We start from the raw sequence: 19,345 nt of genomic DNA on the forward strand, positions 1-19,345 counted from the left end.
TATGCAGCAGGGCGGGGTGGGGAGATAGCCTGTTCGGCTAAACAGCAATTTCCATCCCTCATTAATTAGGAGGGGGAACTGCCAGGGAGGACGCCTGAGTGGGGGAGCAGGATTATAAGAGCTAACGCCGATGCTTCCTTCATACAAGCACCGGCGCAGCAACCTACAGCAGAGAGCGCTCTGAAGAACAGCCGCGCTCTCCAGCAACTCTGAGCATAACCCAGTGCCGGTGCTTCTCTAATACAAGCACTTGAACGAACACCCGCGCTGAGCGGCTCCTTGAGCCCAGCCCCGTTACGCAGGGCTATATTATAAAATAGCGGGGCTACTGTAGACTCCCGTTACGGGACGCAGCAGTCTCCCTCCCTGTGCATAGAGGAGAGAGGAGAAGGCGTCCTCAGCGACAGCCGCGGCAGCACCACGCTGTCACCAATGCTCCCCTTGTATAACACGCGCTGTAGAGGGGCCTGCGCGGTATCCATCCTCTCATGAAATAGGAGGGGGAACAGTGCTAGGGATAAGCCAGAGACCCGGACGCTGACTGCAGAGTGGAGCGGCGGGTCTCGTCAGCAGCTCAGACACTGCCACGTTAGCAACACTGGCAGGGGGAAGGAGGCTGTATGTGTGACGCGCAGCACGCACTGTCCCTGAGCCCAGCGTTCACTCCAGCTAGTCAGGAGTGGTGGGATATACTTGCAGACTGTTGCGGCCGGTTTGCTGTGCTGGGGGGGCAAATGAGGAAACCCGGACATGAACCGGTTTCAGTTTTTGCGTGTCCTCATGGAGTCCGATGACTCGGTTTACGGTCCCCCCTCAGGGTCACCAGAAACAGGCTGCAGTAGCCGTGGCGGTGCCCTCCCGGCGGCTCCCACGTAGCAGACAGACTGCCACAGTAAGCAGTCTGCCTGTCCTCACATGTAAATATAAATTTAATATAAATAAGATACTAAAGGACTGGAGACAGCCCACAGTGCTACCGGCTCTCTCGGGCACAATTTCTAAAATGGGGCTGATGGGGCATAGAGGGGGAGGAGCCAGTCACACTTCTTAATTATTTAAAGTGCCAAGCTCTACTCTACCACCGTCTATACCCCACTGTCTTGAGCTCCAGTGTCCCCTAGTGGATGAAGGAGAAAAGAATTTGTCAAGTGGAAGTACAACTGTCCCCACACCTTTTCATCTGGTATTGTATTCGACATATCAGAGTGATGGATCATTGCCGGAATTCCTCCCAGGTTGGATACAGCAGTTTGTACAAGACTGAAGTTTGTTCTCTCATTCTCAAGTAGCTCCTTATATACATCGGAGATGGTGAATCCTGTAAAAACAAACAAAAATCCTTCATCTGCCACTGACCACAGTTTGCAATCTTAATCTTCGTGCCAGGAGGAGGTTTTACTCCACTTGATAACAAGGGATCCATCAAGAGCAAATTGCTTCACAGTTACTTGTTTTTGGCAGCAGTGAATAGGGGCATCTAGAATAGTGGGTCCACCAGCATCTTCTGAGCACAGAGCAAGAATTTGCTTTACTTCCAACATAACCCAACAAATAATGTGTTCTTCATATTTTATCAAGCAGCCGCTCTAAACTAAAGTACAAGCAAAATGATAGAGACCCCCAAACACTATTCTGGACATGTCTATCATCAATCAAAAACATTTATTGGGCTATTTATAGCCAAAATCAAAGAGCATAAGACACATGAAGACTAGACAATACAAATTTTCAATTACAATTAAATTCGATATTAGGTGAGCAAAGCTTTCAGAGCCATAAACAAACTGTAAGACAGGCAGAACCATATAAAAAGGTATGATGTAAGAGATTATGAGTTGATTTCAAGTAGGAGCGAATACATTCGCCCGGCAGAATATGCGCAGCAGCTGCTGCACTTTATGGCAGCGGGATCTCGCACTTTTGAGCGAATCGGGCATTCGGCTGACCGGGGAAAGGGTACGAGACGGGCTGCTGTTGCCGGCGTTTAAATGCCGTGGCAACTGCAATTCGCACCCTTCGCCTGCAATTGAATTCCCCCCTATATGTAACAGAATGTTATTAATAAAAGAGGAGAACGGATGCAGTTACTAAAAGTGTGGAGAAAGAATGTTGAACATGTACAGGTTATTGAAAACGTCTTGAGAGATGACATTTGCATTATTCAGAAATACACTTGTTTCACATACTCCTGTCATGCAGGGAATAGAAAACTACATTAAAAACTATTTGTCTATGTACAGGAAATGGATTATATTCACACATTTTGTATGGTGTCTACTTTAAGGGCTCCTATGGGGCTGGTGGGATATAGAGGGGAAGGTTTTAACTACAAACAAGGTCAGTTTGACATGGCAGCTCCTCACAACTGCTTCTTTTTTTAAATTACAATTGACGCTTAAATTATTCCAGTTTCTTACATATGTTTTCAAAAGAGTTTTTGTTAGTTTTTTCGAAGATTGATCAGAATGTCTATGCATACTATCTGCATTATTTGTCTATCTGAGAACAGAATAATAGCAAATACAGACAACAGTGAATAGTGATTGAGACGATATTTAAAAAAAAAAAAAAAAACAACCCCGGGAAGTTCCACATACATGAATATAAAAGAAGATTGTCACAAGTAATGTAAGGAACTGAGAAAATTAGAAGGGAAAGCATAGATCTATTTTTCAAGTAATCCAAATTATGCATATTTACAATTTTTTTTTCTTAATACCTGTAATAAAACATTTAAGCTCATTAAAAGTATCAAGGGTGGTAAAGTGGTCATGAATTCCTAAGTACACATTTATGCTACTCTATAGGTCTTCCTATTGCAATCAGTTAGCATATCTGCAAATGCTGACCGGAATGATATTGAGGATCAATTTTGAGTCTTTTACTGCTTGTTAGAAGTTCTGATGTACATAGACTGTGCATATATTTTGGAGAAAGGAAAATATCATGCATGAACAGTAGTTACCTTGATCACATATGCCAGGCCACATATCCAAAGAGTTATCAGAATCAGAGAAAGAATTCAGTCCTGCCATTCCAGTTTCATTACATTCTATGGTCTGAGTCGTCCGCTGGCATATGGCGTTTAATGGCACATAGCTGGGGTGGTAATGATTAATTAGGTAACAGAATACTCGCCCATCAGAAAAGGACACTGTGAAATTTTCAACCTAGGGCCCCAAAAAAAAACACACAAAAAGTGATCATTAATAATCTTTTTTTAGTGGAGAAAGTTTTTCTATGTATCAAGCATGGGAATAGCTTTACATAGAAATAGAAATGTTGTCATTATTTTGTAAAACATTAATGCGTTTCTTAAATCAGCATGGTGTTTTTTGATTTCCCTCCACCACGGCCCACAGTGGCAACCAAACCTCTAGGGTCAACAGCAGTCACTACTTCTATGTTAGGGATAGACACTTGGGGTGGTGTTAGGCTGCAGGGGGTGGGGTTAGATTTAGGGGTAGGATACTTACCAACAGGTGTTAGTATTCTAACCCTTTCGGGATGCCGGCGTCGGGATTCTAACCGTCAGGATCACGAGCACTGGCATCCTGTATCCCAATGTACACAAAAAATAAATAAGTTGGCTGTAATAAAAATATGGCATTCGGTAGGATTTACCAGCGACCGTATGGCCAACGGTTCAAATCCCGGCAGCGGCAGCCCGACAGGAGGAGGAAATCCTGACCGTCCTAAAGGTAAGTATAAACGAATCTAATTGGCCTAACCCTAGGTTCCCCCCAGGAGTACTAAACCTAACCCTCCCCCCACGGCTGTCCGCGCCCGGCATCCCGGCGTCGGCAAAATGACAGGCGTCCAGATTTAGACGCCTGTCATTTAACTCTCGCCGGGATTGAGCAGTTGGGAAGCCGGCGGTCGGCATTGCGTCCACCGGCTTCCTGAACGTATACCAAAAATATGACAGCAGACTAAGATCAATCCAATTAGCCGCGATGATCTTGCCGGTGCAAGTCATGGCGGCAATGGCCGCACTTTATAGCAGGCCGGATTCGCTGTATTTTGCTTGCAGCACCATAGAGCTCCGAGCAAAATTCAACCAATTGGGGCTCGGAGCGGATTGCGAAGGACGCAAGGTTTCAGTCCGCAATGGCAACTCGGACCCTTTGCATAGAATAGGATTGATCCCTTAAGCTGGTAACAATGCACTGAATGCAAATTCAAACCTGGATAAGCAACTGACAACACAGTGGGCACAAAGCAGTAATTAAAAATTTTCAGCTATGTGTAAATCATGAACTAAAACGGAATAAGGATTAAAAAGATCTATACAGATAGTTTATGCAAATGATGCCAAAATGTGTAATTCAGGGGGACCTGTTAAAGATCGCTTATATCTTACTTTTGTGCTGTAGAAGGCACACACTGCATTAACCCATTCCATGAGAAGTAGCACTCGCTCACTGTAGTTCTCAGGTATAAAGGGATCACTGTCACGTTTTCTTGTAGCTGTTGGAATAGAAAGAGCACGGAGGGCAGCAAGCTTTTTCTGCATGCTGTAGCTATGCTTTAGAAATTTTATTTCCTCTTTTAAATGGTCAATATTGAGTAAAAAATCCACCTACAAGATGAAATATGATCAAAGTTACATATTTTCACATAAAACCGTATACAAAAAAAACAAACAAGCAAAAAAAAAAAAACCCCCCCAAAAAAAACACAACACACCTTTAAGTAATCTTTCGCACAATGAGCTGCACAACTAATAGTTAAAGAGCAATTGTACATCTGTTCACCACCATGTATGATTTGCGGGTTCATAAGAACACTATGAAACAGCATTGAAGGAGGTCTACATTACTAAACTGACACATCACGCCCATTAATGATTAGTATCATGCTCAGAGCCAATCAAATTCACACCCAGAGAAATGGCAGCTTACTTAGAAGTTAAAATATAGACAACTTGGTTCCTAATTAATTTATCTGCTTTCCTAGTTTCCACCCCAGGAACAAATAACATGAAAGTTGGCACATTTTGCCATGACCATTGCGTGATCCCACAGATTTCGCTCAAGGAAATTTTTAACTGAGAAATAAAAGGTATATATGGCATTACCACTCAAAAACATGCATCATCTGGCTAGAGCACTAAACACTGGGAGCTTTGACTATTCTGTAGTCCAAAGACCCTAAAAGTGGCCTGTAGAATGACAGCCCGAGTCCCAAAGATTAGTGCCCATTGTCACAATTTTTAAAATCCCAAACAATGAAGGTACAACCCCTGTTGAGGTCGTCACCCTTCAACAGCCACTATAGGAGGAACTGATGGACCCATTGAGATAGTCTGCTGAAGTGGTTAGACAAATGTTGGTGTGACTTTTCCCATTTTGAAAGGCGTGCAATCAGGGATTCCTTTGAGAGAAACAGTGCAAACTGCACTGCCATGAGACAAACTCCCCAAAGACCGTTGGACAATCCTCTGTACTTTTTTGTACATGAGCTAGCAGACACTTCACTACCATCTATAATTAAAGGACCAAGACCTCTGGTAAGTACATCTTCTATTGTTATGAGGTTGGCTCTCTTACTCCACTAATAAAGCAAGGTTGGAGAACCTGTAAGCATGTCATTCAGTGAGCAATGATCATCACGGACCTCAACCTCAGAAGGGCAGCCATAAACCTAGTGTTGTGGTGAGGCTTAAGAGTTATAGCCTTTAAAAAAAATTGATGGGACAGAACGGTAAGTTCAAAGCGGCATTGGCATCCTCTCTCAAGTAGTAACATGCAAGTTACCATGAACTCCTCCCATCCACTCAAAGCTGGATGTTTAGGGACTTCGGGTTTAAAATTGACCAAAAAGAGATTTGAAGAGAGACCCAACCTCTTCTGTTTTTCAGAGTTTGGAAGAACTACCCATGAAGAGATAAAGGAATGCATTACTTTCTAAGGAGCAATCTTTGTGTTGTCTTCAGGAAGTCTGAAGTGAATACTTACACTTACTCAGAATTTGGAACCAAAACCACTGGTCCCGGAAGAGGAGAAGTGTAGACCTCTCAGTTCTGGGTACAAAAAAGCTCCCCTCCCCCAGTGTCAGGTAACAATATTCATAAGTTCTGGCTCGAACATGACAATCCCAAAGAAAGGCAGAGACTCCAGAGCACTCTGGTTTAGGGCTGCTACCCTGGCCCTAAACCAGAAGGCGCGACATGCAAATACCACTAAGGCCGAATATCTAGCATCAATCGGTACTGCACCCACAGACATAACCCCAACTATTCAGATTAGAAGATGTGCACCACGAAAGATAGCAAATCTGAGCTGGGTCTACTGACTGAAAAACCTCCATGGATTTGATCTGACCACCTCTCAACTGCCTTATTGATCAAGGTTGAAGTAAAGATGGGTCAGAGCTGCAACATTCGGAACAGGAATGTGGGTGGTCTTAGGCAAGCATTCTATAGGTGCACGCACCTGGATGAAGACTACCATTTTATTACCTCATACCTCAGATCAACTTGGTCCATACCTAGTTGAACAGGTCTTCCCACCAAGTGGAGGATGGAAAGGAAACAATCTTTTCATCCCCTTAAAAAGTTAATTAATCACATTCCTCGCTTTTCAGAATTTATAGTGCTTCCCAGGTGGCCTCTGCCTTTTGAGAAAGCCGCTGTTCGCGGTAAAATGCGTTAAGAATAAGCTGTCCACACTTTCTATTGCTCTTATCCATATAGAGCACGACCACATTTCCGGATTAACCTACTTCAGACTGGAGATTCCCTATTAAGGGAGGATCATACTCCCGGGTAGTCCAAGTCATCGGCACAGTGTAATACACGCTTCACCAAACCACGGGGCCGCGGCTAGCACAGACCTGTCAGTACGGCTGTTAGGACGTACCACGCTGTCGGGTAGTGATCATACCATCCAAGTCATCGACACAGTGCATCACGCTGCACCAAGCCGCAGAGCCCCGGCTCCACTAGCGCAGATATTCACCGCAGAGCAGGCGGAGAGACCGAAGGTGAAGCTGACACACACAGCTATATCACAGCTGGCAGGAGCAGCGGTCCCACTGCGCTGACAGATGTACTTGTTGCAGCATACTGAGTGGTCATCTTATGGTTGGTGATTTGACCTGTGCATGAATAACATATACTGCCTATTCATTTTGGATTATCTCCAGTCTGTGTGTGAGATATAGTAGCGTGGATACGTACCGATAAGTGCTGTCATTAGTGCTGGCACTGACTCTTATAACCTGACTCTCAGTTCACAGGATACTGTGTTTCTTCAATACAGCTACCAGTAAGCTCACTGTTGCCATTTTGAACGTACGTGGTAACATTATTCCCTGCTGTTTTGCACGATTGCCTGTAGTCAGTGCTGATTCTCAGATATATGTCTACATGTTATGTCCATGTGTGATATCTGTAATATGATAAATATACAAATGTGACTGCATTTTACATTTTTAAGTTTTAGTATTACATTGTGAACATTTTTTAGATTGTGCATTAAATATTATTATCTATATTTACGAGGTGGCTTCCTGCCTGCTTCACTTTGGATTACTTGTCCAAGCATGAGAAAACCTCAATTAACAACATTTTAGACACCTCGCCTTCATCCTGAGGGAAATATTTACAGGCTGATACGCCTGATAAGTGGTAGTAGGAGTGTGATTCTTTCACGGATTAGTGACCAAAAGCCCCTGGTTAAGTGTCCTAGATAGTGAAGGGTCACTTTCCAAGTGTCCTGTAAAAGCAGGTGGATCCAGTTCGGCCCCTGGGAAAGTGCTGCAAGCTGCCTAAGATTAATAATAGACCCACTGCCTGTGTCAGTATCTAGAGGCTGCAGTGACACTTACATTTGTCCCCAGTCCAGTCATAGGCTTGGAAATCCTTCCCTTATCAAACCTAAAGAGAGCGCTCAAAGTGATTGAGAAGAATTACAGCGACAGGCCAACCTCAAAGACACACCGCTTCCCCAAAAATGGCAGAACTGTGGAGGAGAGCTACTTGTCTGTAGATCGGTATCCCTTTTGGCAGGCATAGTTCAGTGAGGAGAGTCTGAGGAAGAATGAGGTGCATAGGGACAGCACCTCGCCACGGGGTCCAACATCACAGGAATGGGCACTACAGCTTCTCAATTGCATAGTACAGGGCTGCAAAAATATTTTTTTCTTTTTAAGAATAATAATGCCTATGGGAAACAACATCTCTAGAGCTGGCCCATTTTCATGCCAATTAAGAAACAAGAGCACAAAAAAACGGACGGGTAAAAGTTGAGCCCCCACACAATATGGCGGTGATAAGTGGAATAATATATCTCCATATACGAATCAAACCAGTATGAAGCGTGTCACACAAAAATAACCATTTACCTGAAATGTAAAAACAATGTTCCATAGCAGAGCCAATGTACGCTCCCGATGCCTGTCCACAATGTCTTTGGACGTGATGGAAATACCTATGAAACACACAATTGTAAAATCAAATCTGAAGTTGACCCAACACACACACACACACGGGGCCTCCATTTTGTTTGCTGTATATTCATAACCAAAATGTGAATCAGTGCCCCATGAATAGAAGTCAAAAATGTTAGGCTGGAGTGACATCACTGGGGCACTGCCTAACTAATTATTTACGAGGAAGCCAAGTAGTATATCTTAATCATGTACAGGTGACAGGTCTACTTTAAAACTGCATTACCACTGGTGTAGAAAACATTTCATTCACCAGTTTAAATTGGCTGCAGAACATGGCTGTGGCGGGAGGACCAGTAAGAAATTGCAATAACTGACTTCATTTAGTCATTCGACTCACATCCTCACCATAAAAATGTCCCACTGCTGTATAGAGAAAACAAACCAGGCGATGAAGCTTTGCTACTCATCTCTCTCCCTAGGAGATGGCGCAACTTTTACGAAATGTTTGTATTCATTTAATATTGGGGGAAAAATTTTTTTTCAAATAATTATTGTTTTTAGTATTTTCATTATTTTATCTACAGAAGCGTAATTTTTAACAAATCATGTAGGCAATGTCATGGATTTATACCCTGGGCAATTAAACACTGGGGGCTGCATCATTGGTACAGTGAGGCCCCTAAGTTTAGGAACCTCCATTGTTCTGTTAAGTGGACAAAATAGAAAACAAAAATTGTCAAAGCCTCCTCAGGCTTACAGGACATGTCCTAGTCAATTAAGGTCTTTTTATTGCAATATGTTTTTATTGAAAGTAACAGCAGCTCACACCATCACTCAACCAGGGGCATAACAATATCCCCCGCAGACTCTGCAGTGGCTCGGGCGCGGTGGCTTGTGGGCAGTGATTATGCAGATTCCATGCGGTCTAGAAGTACACATGGAAACTGCTGAGGATGTCCCTCCAAAAAATGTCAGCCGCCTAGGAAGAGACAGATGCTGGAGGTTCTACTTGACCTCTAGCGTCTGTAGGGAAGCACAGCGTGCATATCATTACCCGGAAGTGCCGGGAACGCTGGTGCCGCCGGGAGAAGGTGCAGAAAGCTGCATCTTCTGCCGTGAAACCCCTGACAACGAGCAAGAGACCCCTGACAACAGGGGGAAGCAAAATTTATAGTTACGCCAATGCACTCAACAATGTATAGTATATAGTACCAGCTAAGCAAAGAAAGTAAGGCATTAGATAAATGTTATGGCAAGAACTAGCACAGAACAATATGTACTGCAGCCAACTTGGTAATGAAAGTCATTTTTAATGAGCATGTTAATACAGTAGAGTGCTATGTCCCTGTTACAGATATTTACCACGTTCATCTTTGATTTGAACTCCCCTGTTTGTCAAAACTTGCAAAGCAACTTCTACGTTGTGCATTTTCTGCAAGCGACTTATTGCTGGAACTCTCAGCTTTTTGGACAGACTCCAGTTTGCAGTGAGAAGCTCCATTGTTCTTCTGTTGACAAAAATGAGAAAAAAAAAAGGGGGAAGCATTAGAGAGGAAAATGCACCCATTAATATGACAGCTTGCACATGTCATTATAATCACTCAAAATTTTTATAAAAGCCTGTAAGTAACAATGCAGATACTGGAGTTTTATCTTTACTAAAGTTCAAGAGCTTTGTATGATCTAAAGTCTAACTTACAAAATACAGTCTAGCAAAGATGCCCAAACCGTATACAACAACAAGAAAACTGTAAGCATTATGCAGGCACGACTCACACCACACACACACACACACACACACACACACACACACAGATGATCAGAGGGTCTGACAATTCACACCTTAGTAAGTCTACCCCCTTGTGGGTATAAGAAAGGATAATTTCCTCAAATATTATGGGAATATTTATTAAGTAGTTTTACAACTTCGATGTGACTAATGTCTTCACCAATTACGAAGCTCAAAACCACAGCAAAAAGGAAGAGAAGTCACACTCCATTGTCTCCCATTAAAAGGAAACAAAGACGCATCTTAGTATATTCATCTATAGCAATTTTTTTAAACCTCTGTTTATTAGCATTACAACATAAATAAAACAAGAAAGACACAAGTCAAGAACAACAAAATGGAGCATTAAAGGAGGATAGTCATAAGAGCACAGGGCGAGTTGAATCTCTCCAGTGTAGTACATATCACAAACACACATATGATGACATAGAAATAAAATGGCAATCTATAGGAGCATAATATTAACACAGCCCGTCCTAGCCTTAGGCAAGATATAACAATCACTCCACGCTAAGAGGAAAGCAAAAGCAATATAGGTTTAAAACATGACAAACCAGTTGACTCAATACAGACTGAATATGAAGATTGCCAACAATAAAGTAGCATAAAATAAAATTAACATATTAGGAAGCACAATAAAGCACAAAAACAGCACTTGGCAATCATTTATGATCTCTCTCTCCCCCTCCCCCCATTCCTTCAAAACCAACACACAGGTGGCAGCATCATCCACAAAGGTCATATTAAGTAGGGGTGTGCACCGGTCACTTTTCGTGTTTTGTGTTTTTGATCTGGATCTTTCTTCGTATTTTGGATCTGGATTGGTTTTGCCAAAACCACCCTTCCGTGTTTTGGGTTCTGGGTTTTGTGTTTTGGATCTGTATTTTTTTTTTTTTTTTTAAAAAGCATAAAAAAACAGCTAAAATCACAGAATGTGTTGGTTTTTCTGCTCCTATGCCATTATTAACCTCAATAACCTTAATTTCCAGTCTATTCTGAACACCTCACAATAGTGTTTTTATGTCCAAAAGGTTGCACCGAGGTAGCTGAATGACTATGCTAAGCGACACGAGTGGGCGGCACAAACACGTGACCCATCTAGGAGTGATACTGCAGTGGCAGACAGGATGGCAGTTTGAAAAACTAGGCCCCAAACTGTACATAATGCAAAGAAAAAAAAAAAAAAAGAGGTGCAAGATGGAATTGTCCTTGGGCCCTCCCACCCGCCCTTATGTTGTATAAACAGGACATGAACACTTTAACAAAGCAATCATTTCAGCGCCAGGGTCTGCCACACAACTGTGGCTGAAATTATTGGTTCGTTTGGGCCCCCACAAAACAAGCTGGCAATTAATCTGTCCCTGCACAAACTGGCTCTACGGAGGCAAGATGTCGTCCTCATCCTCCTCATCCACCGATTCCTCACCCTCTTCAGTGTTGTGTACATCCTCATCCTCACAGAGTATTAACTCGTCCCCACTGGAATCCACCACCACAGGTCCCTCTGTACGTTCTGGAGGCTGGTCTCCCTGGAAGAGTTGATAATTCATTTTTATGAACATCATCTTCTCCACATTTTGTGGAAGCAACCTCCTACGCCTTTCACTGACAAGGTTCCCGACTGCACTAAACACTCTTTCGGAGTACACACTGGAGGGGGGGCAACTCAGGTAAAATAGAGCCAGTTTGTACAGGGGCCTCCAAATTGCATCTTTTTCCTGCCAGTACAGGTACGGACTGTCTGACATGCCTACTTGGATGCTGTCACCGATGTAATCCTCCACCATTCTGTCAATGGTGACAGTATCATATGCAGTGACAGTAGACATGTCAGAAATTGTTGCCAGGTCCTTCAGTCCGGACCAGATGTTCAAACTTGGTCCTGTCTGCCCTGTATCACCGCCAGCGGGTTGCTTAGGATACCTAAGTTTTTTCCTGGCAGCCCCAGTTGCGGGAGAAAATGAAGAAGGAGCTGTTGACGTGTCACGTTCCGCTTCAGCTGAGTGTTTTCACCAGTCTTTGCACCTCTGCAGACTTGTGTCGGCCGGAAAGAGAGACACCACATAGGCTTTAAATCTAGGATCGAGCACGGTGGCCAAAATGTAGTGGTCTGATTTCAACAGATTGACCACCCTGGAATCCTGGCAAAGCGAATGAAGGGCTTCATCCACAAGTCCCACATGCCGAGCGGAATCGCTCCGTCTTAGCTCCTCCTTCACTTTCTCCAGCTGCTTCTGCAAAAGCCTGATGAGGGGAATGACCTGACTCAAGCTGGCAGTGTCTGAACTGACTTCACGTGTGGCAAGTTCGAAGGGCTGGAGAACCTTGCACAATATGGAAATCATTCTCCACTGTGCTTGAGTCAGGTGCATACCCCCTCCTTTGCCTATGTCATAGGTGGATGTATAGGCTTGAATGGCCTTTTGCTGCTCCTCTGAAGCATATAGAGGGTTGAGTTCCACCGCGTCACAACCTCTTGCTTCAGGTGATGGCGGGGCAGGTTCAAGAGTGTTTGCTGGCGCTCCAGTCTTTGGCACGCAGTCGCTGAATGGCGAAAGTGGCCAGAAATTTTTCGGGCCACCCAAAGCGTCTCCCGCACGCCCCTGTCGCTTTTCAGAAAATTCTGCACCACTAAGTTTATTGTGTGAGCAAAACATGGGATGTGCTGCAATTTGCCCAGATGTAATGCCCGCACAATATTGGTGGCGTTGTCAGATATCACAAATCCCCAGGAGAGTCTAAGTGGGGTAAGCCACTGGGCGATGATTTCCCTCAGTTTCTCTAAGAGGTTGTCAGCGGTGTGCCTCTTACTGAAACCGGTGATACACAGTGTAGCCTGCCTTGGAACGAGCTGGTGTTTCTGAGATGCTGCTACTGGTGACGCTGCTGCTGTTGCTGCGTAAGGTGATACATCTACCCAGTGGGCTGTCACAGTCATATAGTCCTTAGTCTGCCCTGTTCCACTTGTCCACATGTCCGTGGTTAAGTGGACATTGGGTACGGCGGCATTTTTCAGGACACTGAGGACACTTTTTCTGACGTTTCTGTACAGTCTCGGTATTGCCTGCCTAGTGAAGTGGAATCTAGACGGGATTTGGAACCGGGGACACACTACCTCCATCAATTGTCTAAATCCCACTGCACTAATGGCGGATACCGGACGCACGTCTAACACCAACATAGCAGTCAAGGCCTCAGTTATACGTTTTGCTTCAGGATGACTGCTGTCGTACTTCATCCTCCTCGCTAAGGACTGTTGGAGGGTCAATTGTTTAGTAAAAGTAGTGGTGTTCCTACTTCCTCTCTCGGATGATGAACGACTCCCAGCAGCAGCAACAGTGGCAGCAGGAGGCGTAGCAATGCAGGATCCTCCGGAGGAATCCCGGATAGGAGAGTCAGTCATGCCAGTGACATGGCTTGCAGGACTACTTCCGATCCTGACTAAGGAGGAAATGGACGAGGAGGGAGTTGACGGTGTGGTTTGCAGGCGCTTGGATACAACAGGACAACGGGATTTAGGTGTCCCTGGACTGCTTACGGTCTTAGCCAAAGTTTCTGAACTTGACAGTAACTTTTTATGAACGCGCTGCAGGTGCCGTATAAGGGAGGATGTTCCTAGGTGGTTAACGTCCCTACCCTACTTATTTCACCTTTACATATGGTACATATGGCAAGACAGTTGTTGTCCGGATTTGGATAGAAATATTGCCCGAACAAGGAGGTGGAGTGTTTGGCCTTCTGCCCAGGCATGACCGTGATGGGCTTTTTCATCCCACGGACAACTGTCTCCCCCGGAGCCTAATTTAAACAAACCACATCATCATCAGAATCCTCCTCGCCAACTTCCTCCTCAGCGCCAGCTACACCAGTATCCTCATCCTGTTGTACTTCAACAGTGACATCTTAAATTTGCATATCAGCAAGTGGACTGTGGGTACTCCTTTCAGCACTTGCAGGGGGCATGCAAATGGTGGAAAGAGCCACCTCTTCCCGTCCAGTGCTGGGAAGGTCAGGCATCGCAACCACCACCACACTTGGACTCTCCTTGGGGATTTGTGATATCTTCTTAGAACGCACAGTTCTTCGCTGTGCTTTTGCCAGCTTAACTCTTTTGATTTTTTTAGTCGGAGGAGGGCTTCCATCGTCATGTGAAGCTGAACCACTAGTCATGAACATAGGGAAAGACCTTAGCCATTCCTTGCCACTCCGTGTCGTAAATGGCATATTGGCAAGTTTACGTTTCTCTTCAGATGATTTAAATGTTTTTTTCAAGGTAATTTTCCTGAACTTTGCCATTTGGGATTGTATGTGCCCTCCACTATGACATTGGGCATCGGCCTTAGCAGACGACGTTGATGGCATGTTATCGTCTATGTCATGACTAGTGGCAGCAGCTTCAGCACTAGGAGGAAGTGGTTCTTGATCTTTCCCTATTTTATTTTTATCGGAGAAAGTTTGGTCCTCCATTTATATTATATTGATATATACGTGCGGCTAAGGCGCACACAAACACAGAAAATTATTTTTTATTTTTGTTGGAGACTAGTGCACTTTGTGGGTTACACCACCCTATAAGAAATGAGCCAGCCGGCCCTTTACTTATGGGACACAGGCGCATGCTTGGCGCTGCTCCTTTGTTGATGCACGTGCAGCTACAGCCCACACAATTCACAAACACAGAAAATATTTTTTTATTTTGTTTGGATTGCCCTTTGGGGGTTACAGCACCCTTTAGCGGTCAATCCAGCCGGCCCTTTATTTATGGGACACAGGCGCACGCTTGGCACTACTTTGTTGATGCACGTGCGGCTACTGCGCACACAATTCACAAAAAAATATTTTTTTTTTTAGCACTTGGGGGGAGCACCCCTGACGGACAGAGCACCCCCTGGAAAAACAGGATTTTGGTACTTACCGATAAATCCCTTTCTCCGATTCCACAGGGGACACTGGAGTTCAAGACAGTGGGGTATAGACGGTGGTAGAGCAGAGCCTGGCACTTTAAATAATTCTGAAGTGTGACTGGCTCCTCCCCCTCTATGCCCCATCAGCCCCAGTTTAAGAACTGAGCCCGAGAGGAGACGGTAGACAATAGGAAAATGAGGAGAAGGAGAAGACCACAGAACGGAACAATACCGACTGAAGAAGAACAGAGGAACCCTCTGCAGGGAACACATGCAGTCACACAACTAGATAAGGACCCAACAAAACAGCAGGAACGCAGCGCTGGGCGGGCGTCCAGTGTCCCCTGTGGAATCGGAGAAAGGGATTTATCGGTAAGTACCAAAATCCTGTTTTCTCCTTCATTCACTAGGGGACACTGGAGTTCAAGACAGTGGGGACGTCCCAAAGCCAACCTCCCGGGTGGGAAGCGCGGAGTACTTGCCGACCTTCCGGCCAACCGAAACAGGGACAGCCCAAGACTGGAGGCATGTCGTAGAGCCAGGAGACAATCAGAGCTCCTTGCTGAACAGTCACAGACATTCCACAACTTACAGCGTTAATTCAATGGAATACGGCTAGAGAGAGTACCCGCAGATGAAAAGCATCAGAACACCGTAAGCTCAGCCAAAAACAGACCAAGCAAGACCGTTGGTAGCAGAAAACCCCAACTAGAATCCATAGAATGGCAGTAACATGAGAACAAAACTCGACAAAACCGTATTAGCGACAACTACAGGAAGCTGCAACAGTCTCAGACAGCAGAATCCCAGCACTGCGGGACATCATATAGATAAAAGTATAATGAGACCAATATACAGAGACAGAGCTGGACCTGTCCACAGACTCCTAACAAAGCAAACAAGGAGGCAAGAATCACGACCTAACAGTCGCCCTGAACCATTCTCGAGGTCCAACAACTAAAGGGTTGGTAACCAGTGGAAGGTTTAAACCATAGAAGTTGTCAACGAGTGGAGATCCCACTGGGCATGAGGCAGAGGCGGATACGAGAGGATTGAGACTACAATTCCTTCCAGTGGGTCAGACGGCAGTACCACCCATCCTGTCAAACAGCAGACAACTTCCTACATGATGGTAGAGTGTAATCAGTACCAACAACTGGCCTGAACATAGTATGAAAACACCCAGGATACCCTTAGCAGAAAAAGAGCACGGATGCCACCTCCACCCAGGGAGAGCTACCAATATAGGGAAGTATCCCATCCGCAAGGCTAAAGCACTAGGACAACTATGAAGGTACCATTCAGGTACCTGTCAGTGTGCTGAATTTATCAACAGATACTGAACAGGAAACAAACCGTATGGAACATAAAGACTGTCACACTTTATAGTAAAGATGTGCATTAGCCCATAGATGTACTTCAGTCCATAACCCCAACAGATTCCAGTAGAATAGGGTCACAAATCTCAATGTTGCAATTATGCACCCACACACCAGGAAAGCTCTAAAGTGTACAGCCAACTGATTTAAAAGAGCGGAAGGCTGCTAGGACAGCAACTAGGGTGCATAAGAGAGAACAACAGCTATGTCAGGATGCATGAAAAAGAAAGCATCTGCCGAGGCATTAGTGGGGTAAGCCTTCTTACCTGTGAGCGACCAGAAGCCCTCTGGACGCTATGTAGGATGTCACTGACCTTATTCATCTCACAGCAAACCACCACGTCAGGTACAGAGAGTAGCCTCAGTGGGCAAAGATCAATGCTCTACAGCACGGACTTCAGTCTGGAGATGCTGCAGAAGAAAATACTGTAGAAACTAGCAAATTGTTAATGGAGACAAGAAGGTCGTACAACAGGACGCTATACCTGAGCCTGTTCCATTAGGGATATGTATCCATATAGAGATTACACATACCCCAAAAACGGTCTGCTAGTGTATCCTTACATTAACACTTATAATGGTGAATTGTGTATTACGCCCACAATCTGATACAAGCCAGGCCAGACCCTGCCTATATCGGCGGGTGGCCCTAGGCCTCATGTAAATTAACTAAATAAGCCATGAGGATGGAATAGATCCTGGATTCTCTATGTACTGATAGGAAATGTACCCAAGGGACCTACAGATACCTATTGTAGTGAGATATGCGACAAGACAATAATATAAGGTACCAGAATCGACACCGAGAAAGGTACCTGTACATAGACATAGAATGCGTTAATTATCCCAAGTAAAGAAGAGATATATCCGTAGTGATAACGCCAGTCAGGGGCAAAAACAGATTTCTCCAATTATTAGGAAAATTCATACAAGGAACGGGAATATATCAGTATATATACACATTCACACATATAAACATAGCTGCATGAAAAGGCAAACTCTCTGAAAGGAAGAGTTAGTACTGACATAGTAAGTCACTTGTCAAACTCCTGCACCAGGAGATCCGCACGCTACATTACATATATATATACACACATATACACACATATCCCGCACCAGGAGATCAGCATGCTATATCTATATATACACACATTGCATTCCTAGTGTCTTACAAGTTTGTTACTAAGTGCGCCCTAGAGTATAGTTGTAATTAATACGTCCCCTGAAGTGGACACTGTAGATATAGACTAACGGAAACAGGACTATAACCCGAGGCGGGTGTAAGTACATATCCTTATATACATGTGTGGACATACAGGAAGGCCCCAGGACATGTATAGAGTCCATACTAAAAGCAATGCCGTAGGAGTCTCTGACTATCCTATGTAAGCTGCAGAACATGTCTCTAATCTATAGAGCCACCATATAATATGTATGGATATAAGCGACAGCTTCTGGTAAACCCTGGCAGCTTTCCAGACGTGGAATAAGATGTATCTTAATGAATGTGGAAGTATAGGAATACCTACACATATCCATAATTATATACATAATATACACACACCACCCAATCCCTAGGGAGAGATGGTGTAAGCGGAGTTATAGAACAAACTACCGGATCAGGAGAGTCCAGCCTCTCATCGCAGCATCCTCTTTAAACATGCTAGGTATCAGACATAAAACTGAGAAGAACATATCCTACCCCTGCTTTAATGGTAAGGATAAGAAGCAATATAATTATATATATACACACACACACACACACACACACATACATCTGTATATACACACACACATATATATATACATAACACATACATAAATCCCTACATGCCTACGCGTACCTACATACAAGATTAGTAGGTGGCGATATAATTTGAAAAATATAACATGGGCAATAGTTAGAAGGAACTGAGCCCCAGGTCTAAACGCAGGGTTTAGTACAAAATACAAGTATATACATACATGTGGCTTACCTCCACACAGGGAGACTACTCATGTGCCGCGCGTGGCCGTCATTCTGCTACGGTGTTGGGGCAGGAAATGTTAGCAACGTACTATCCCAGACTGATTGCGATCCTAGGACTCTACCGTTACCGGTGTACTCGCCTTATCAGGTGTGCCCTTCTGGCTCCAGATGATGGAAATCAAAAGATGACCTCAGTGATGTGAGACGGCAATGCCAACCACTACAACGGCCATACGTTACTTCTTGTGTGTGCAGCCCAGCAGCTGCCGGGCATCAAAAAATTACATGAAACTCATGATTGTTCCTCTCCACGGAAATCTTTAGTAAAAGGCGAAAGATTTATTCGATCTGAAGAGAAACCACAGTATAAGGGAATAAATAAGATATAAATCCCTATAGATGCACAGATGCATACCTTCTAAGGTAAGCACCGAAGGCTGTTGAGATTTAACATATGTGCAGCCACATATGTGCATGAGAAGAGTACGGCTCATTCTTAAGGCGAGCCAATGTGAGGCCTAAGCCTGGGGATGGGACGCACCCTTGTGCTAACCTTGGGTTAAAGATATGCAATAACCCTAATTTCTGGCAGCAGCCAGAACAGTGGCCCCGACTATTTAGGCAGAGTGATCTCTGGCAGCTATAGATGCAAGAAACACACTGCATTATTCTGTTACACATCAAGCATATTTGCCCCAGATGTTCAATGTAATAAGCCTGTCGCACCTGGTATACCCAGGCGGTCTCCCATCCAAGTACTAACCAGGCCTGGCGCTGCTTAGCGTCCAAGATCAGACGAGATCGGGCGTGTGGCCGTAGGCGCTGATAGATATGTGGTGGGCAAAGTGGCATGGACACAACCTCTATATTAGGCTGTGGCATGTTCCTTCCTGTGCTTCAGGGTGCC

The 19,345-nt window shown here is 44.4% G+C and overlaps 1 protein-coding gene and 1 non-coding gene across 2 annotated transcripts in view; both read right to left on the reverse strand.

Moving 5' to 3' along the window:
• The window catches only part of ASPM (assembly factor for spindle microtubules), a 119,982-nt gene that overhangs the window by 50,789 nt on the left and 49,848 nt on the right, over nucleotides 1-19,345 (reverse strand). Inside the window, exons 12-16 of the mRNA XM_088474056.1 lie at nucleotides 9,760-9,905; nucleotides 8,350-8,435; nucleotides 4,364-4,582; nucleotides 2,966-3,170; nucleotides 1,173-1,318 (exon numbers count right to left, since the gene is read on the reverse strand). Of these exons, the coding sequence (XP_088330182.1) occupies nucleotides 1,173-1,318; nucleotides 2,966-3,170; nucleotides 4,364-4,582; nucleotides 8,350-8,435; nucleotides 9,760-9,905 (802 nt within the window). The remainder of the gene's footprint in view (nucleotides 1-1,172; nucleotides 1,319-2,965; nucleotides 3,171-4,363; nucleotides 4,583-8,349; nucleotides 8,436-9,759; nucleotides 9,906-19,345) is intronic.
• LOC148522347 (U5 spliceosomal RNA) lies at nucleotides 18,692-18,806 on the reverse strand. Its single transcript, XR_015878753.1, has one exon. It is a non-coding gene; the product is annotated as a U5 spliceosomal RNA (small nuclear RNA).

Source organism: Taudactylus pleione, unplaced genomic scaffold (assembly GCF_031769625.1).
Source record: "Taudactylus pleione unplaced genomic scaffold, aTauple2 ptg000146l, whole genome shotgun sequence".
Lineage (NCBI taxonomy): Eukaryota > Metazoa > Chordata > Amphibia > Anura > Myobatrachidae > Taudactylus > Taudactylus pleione.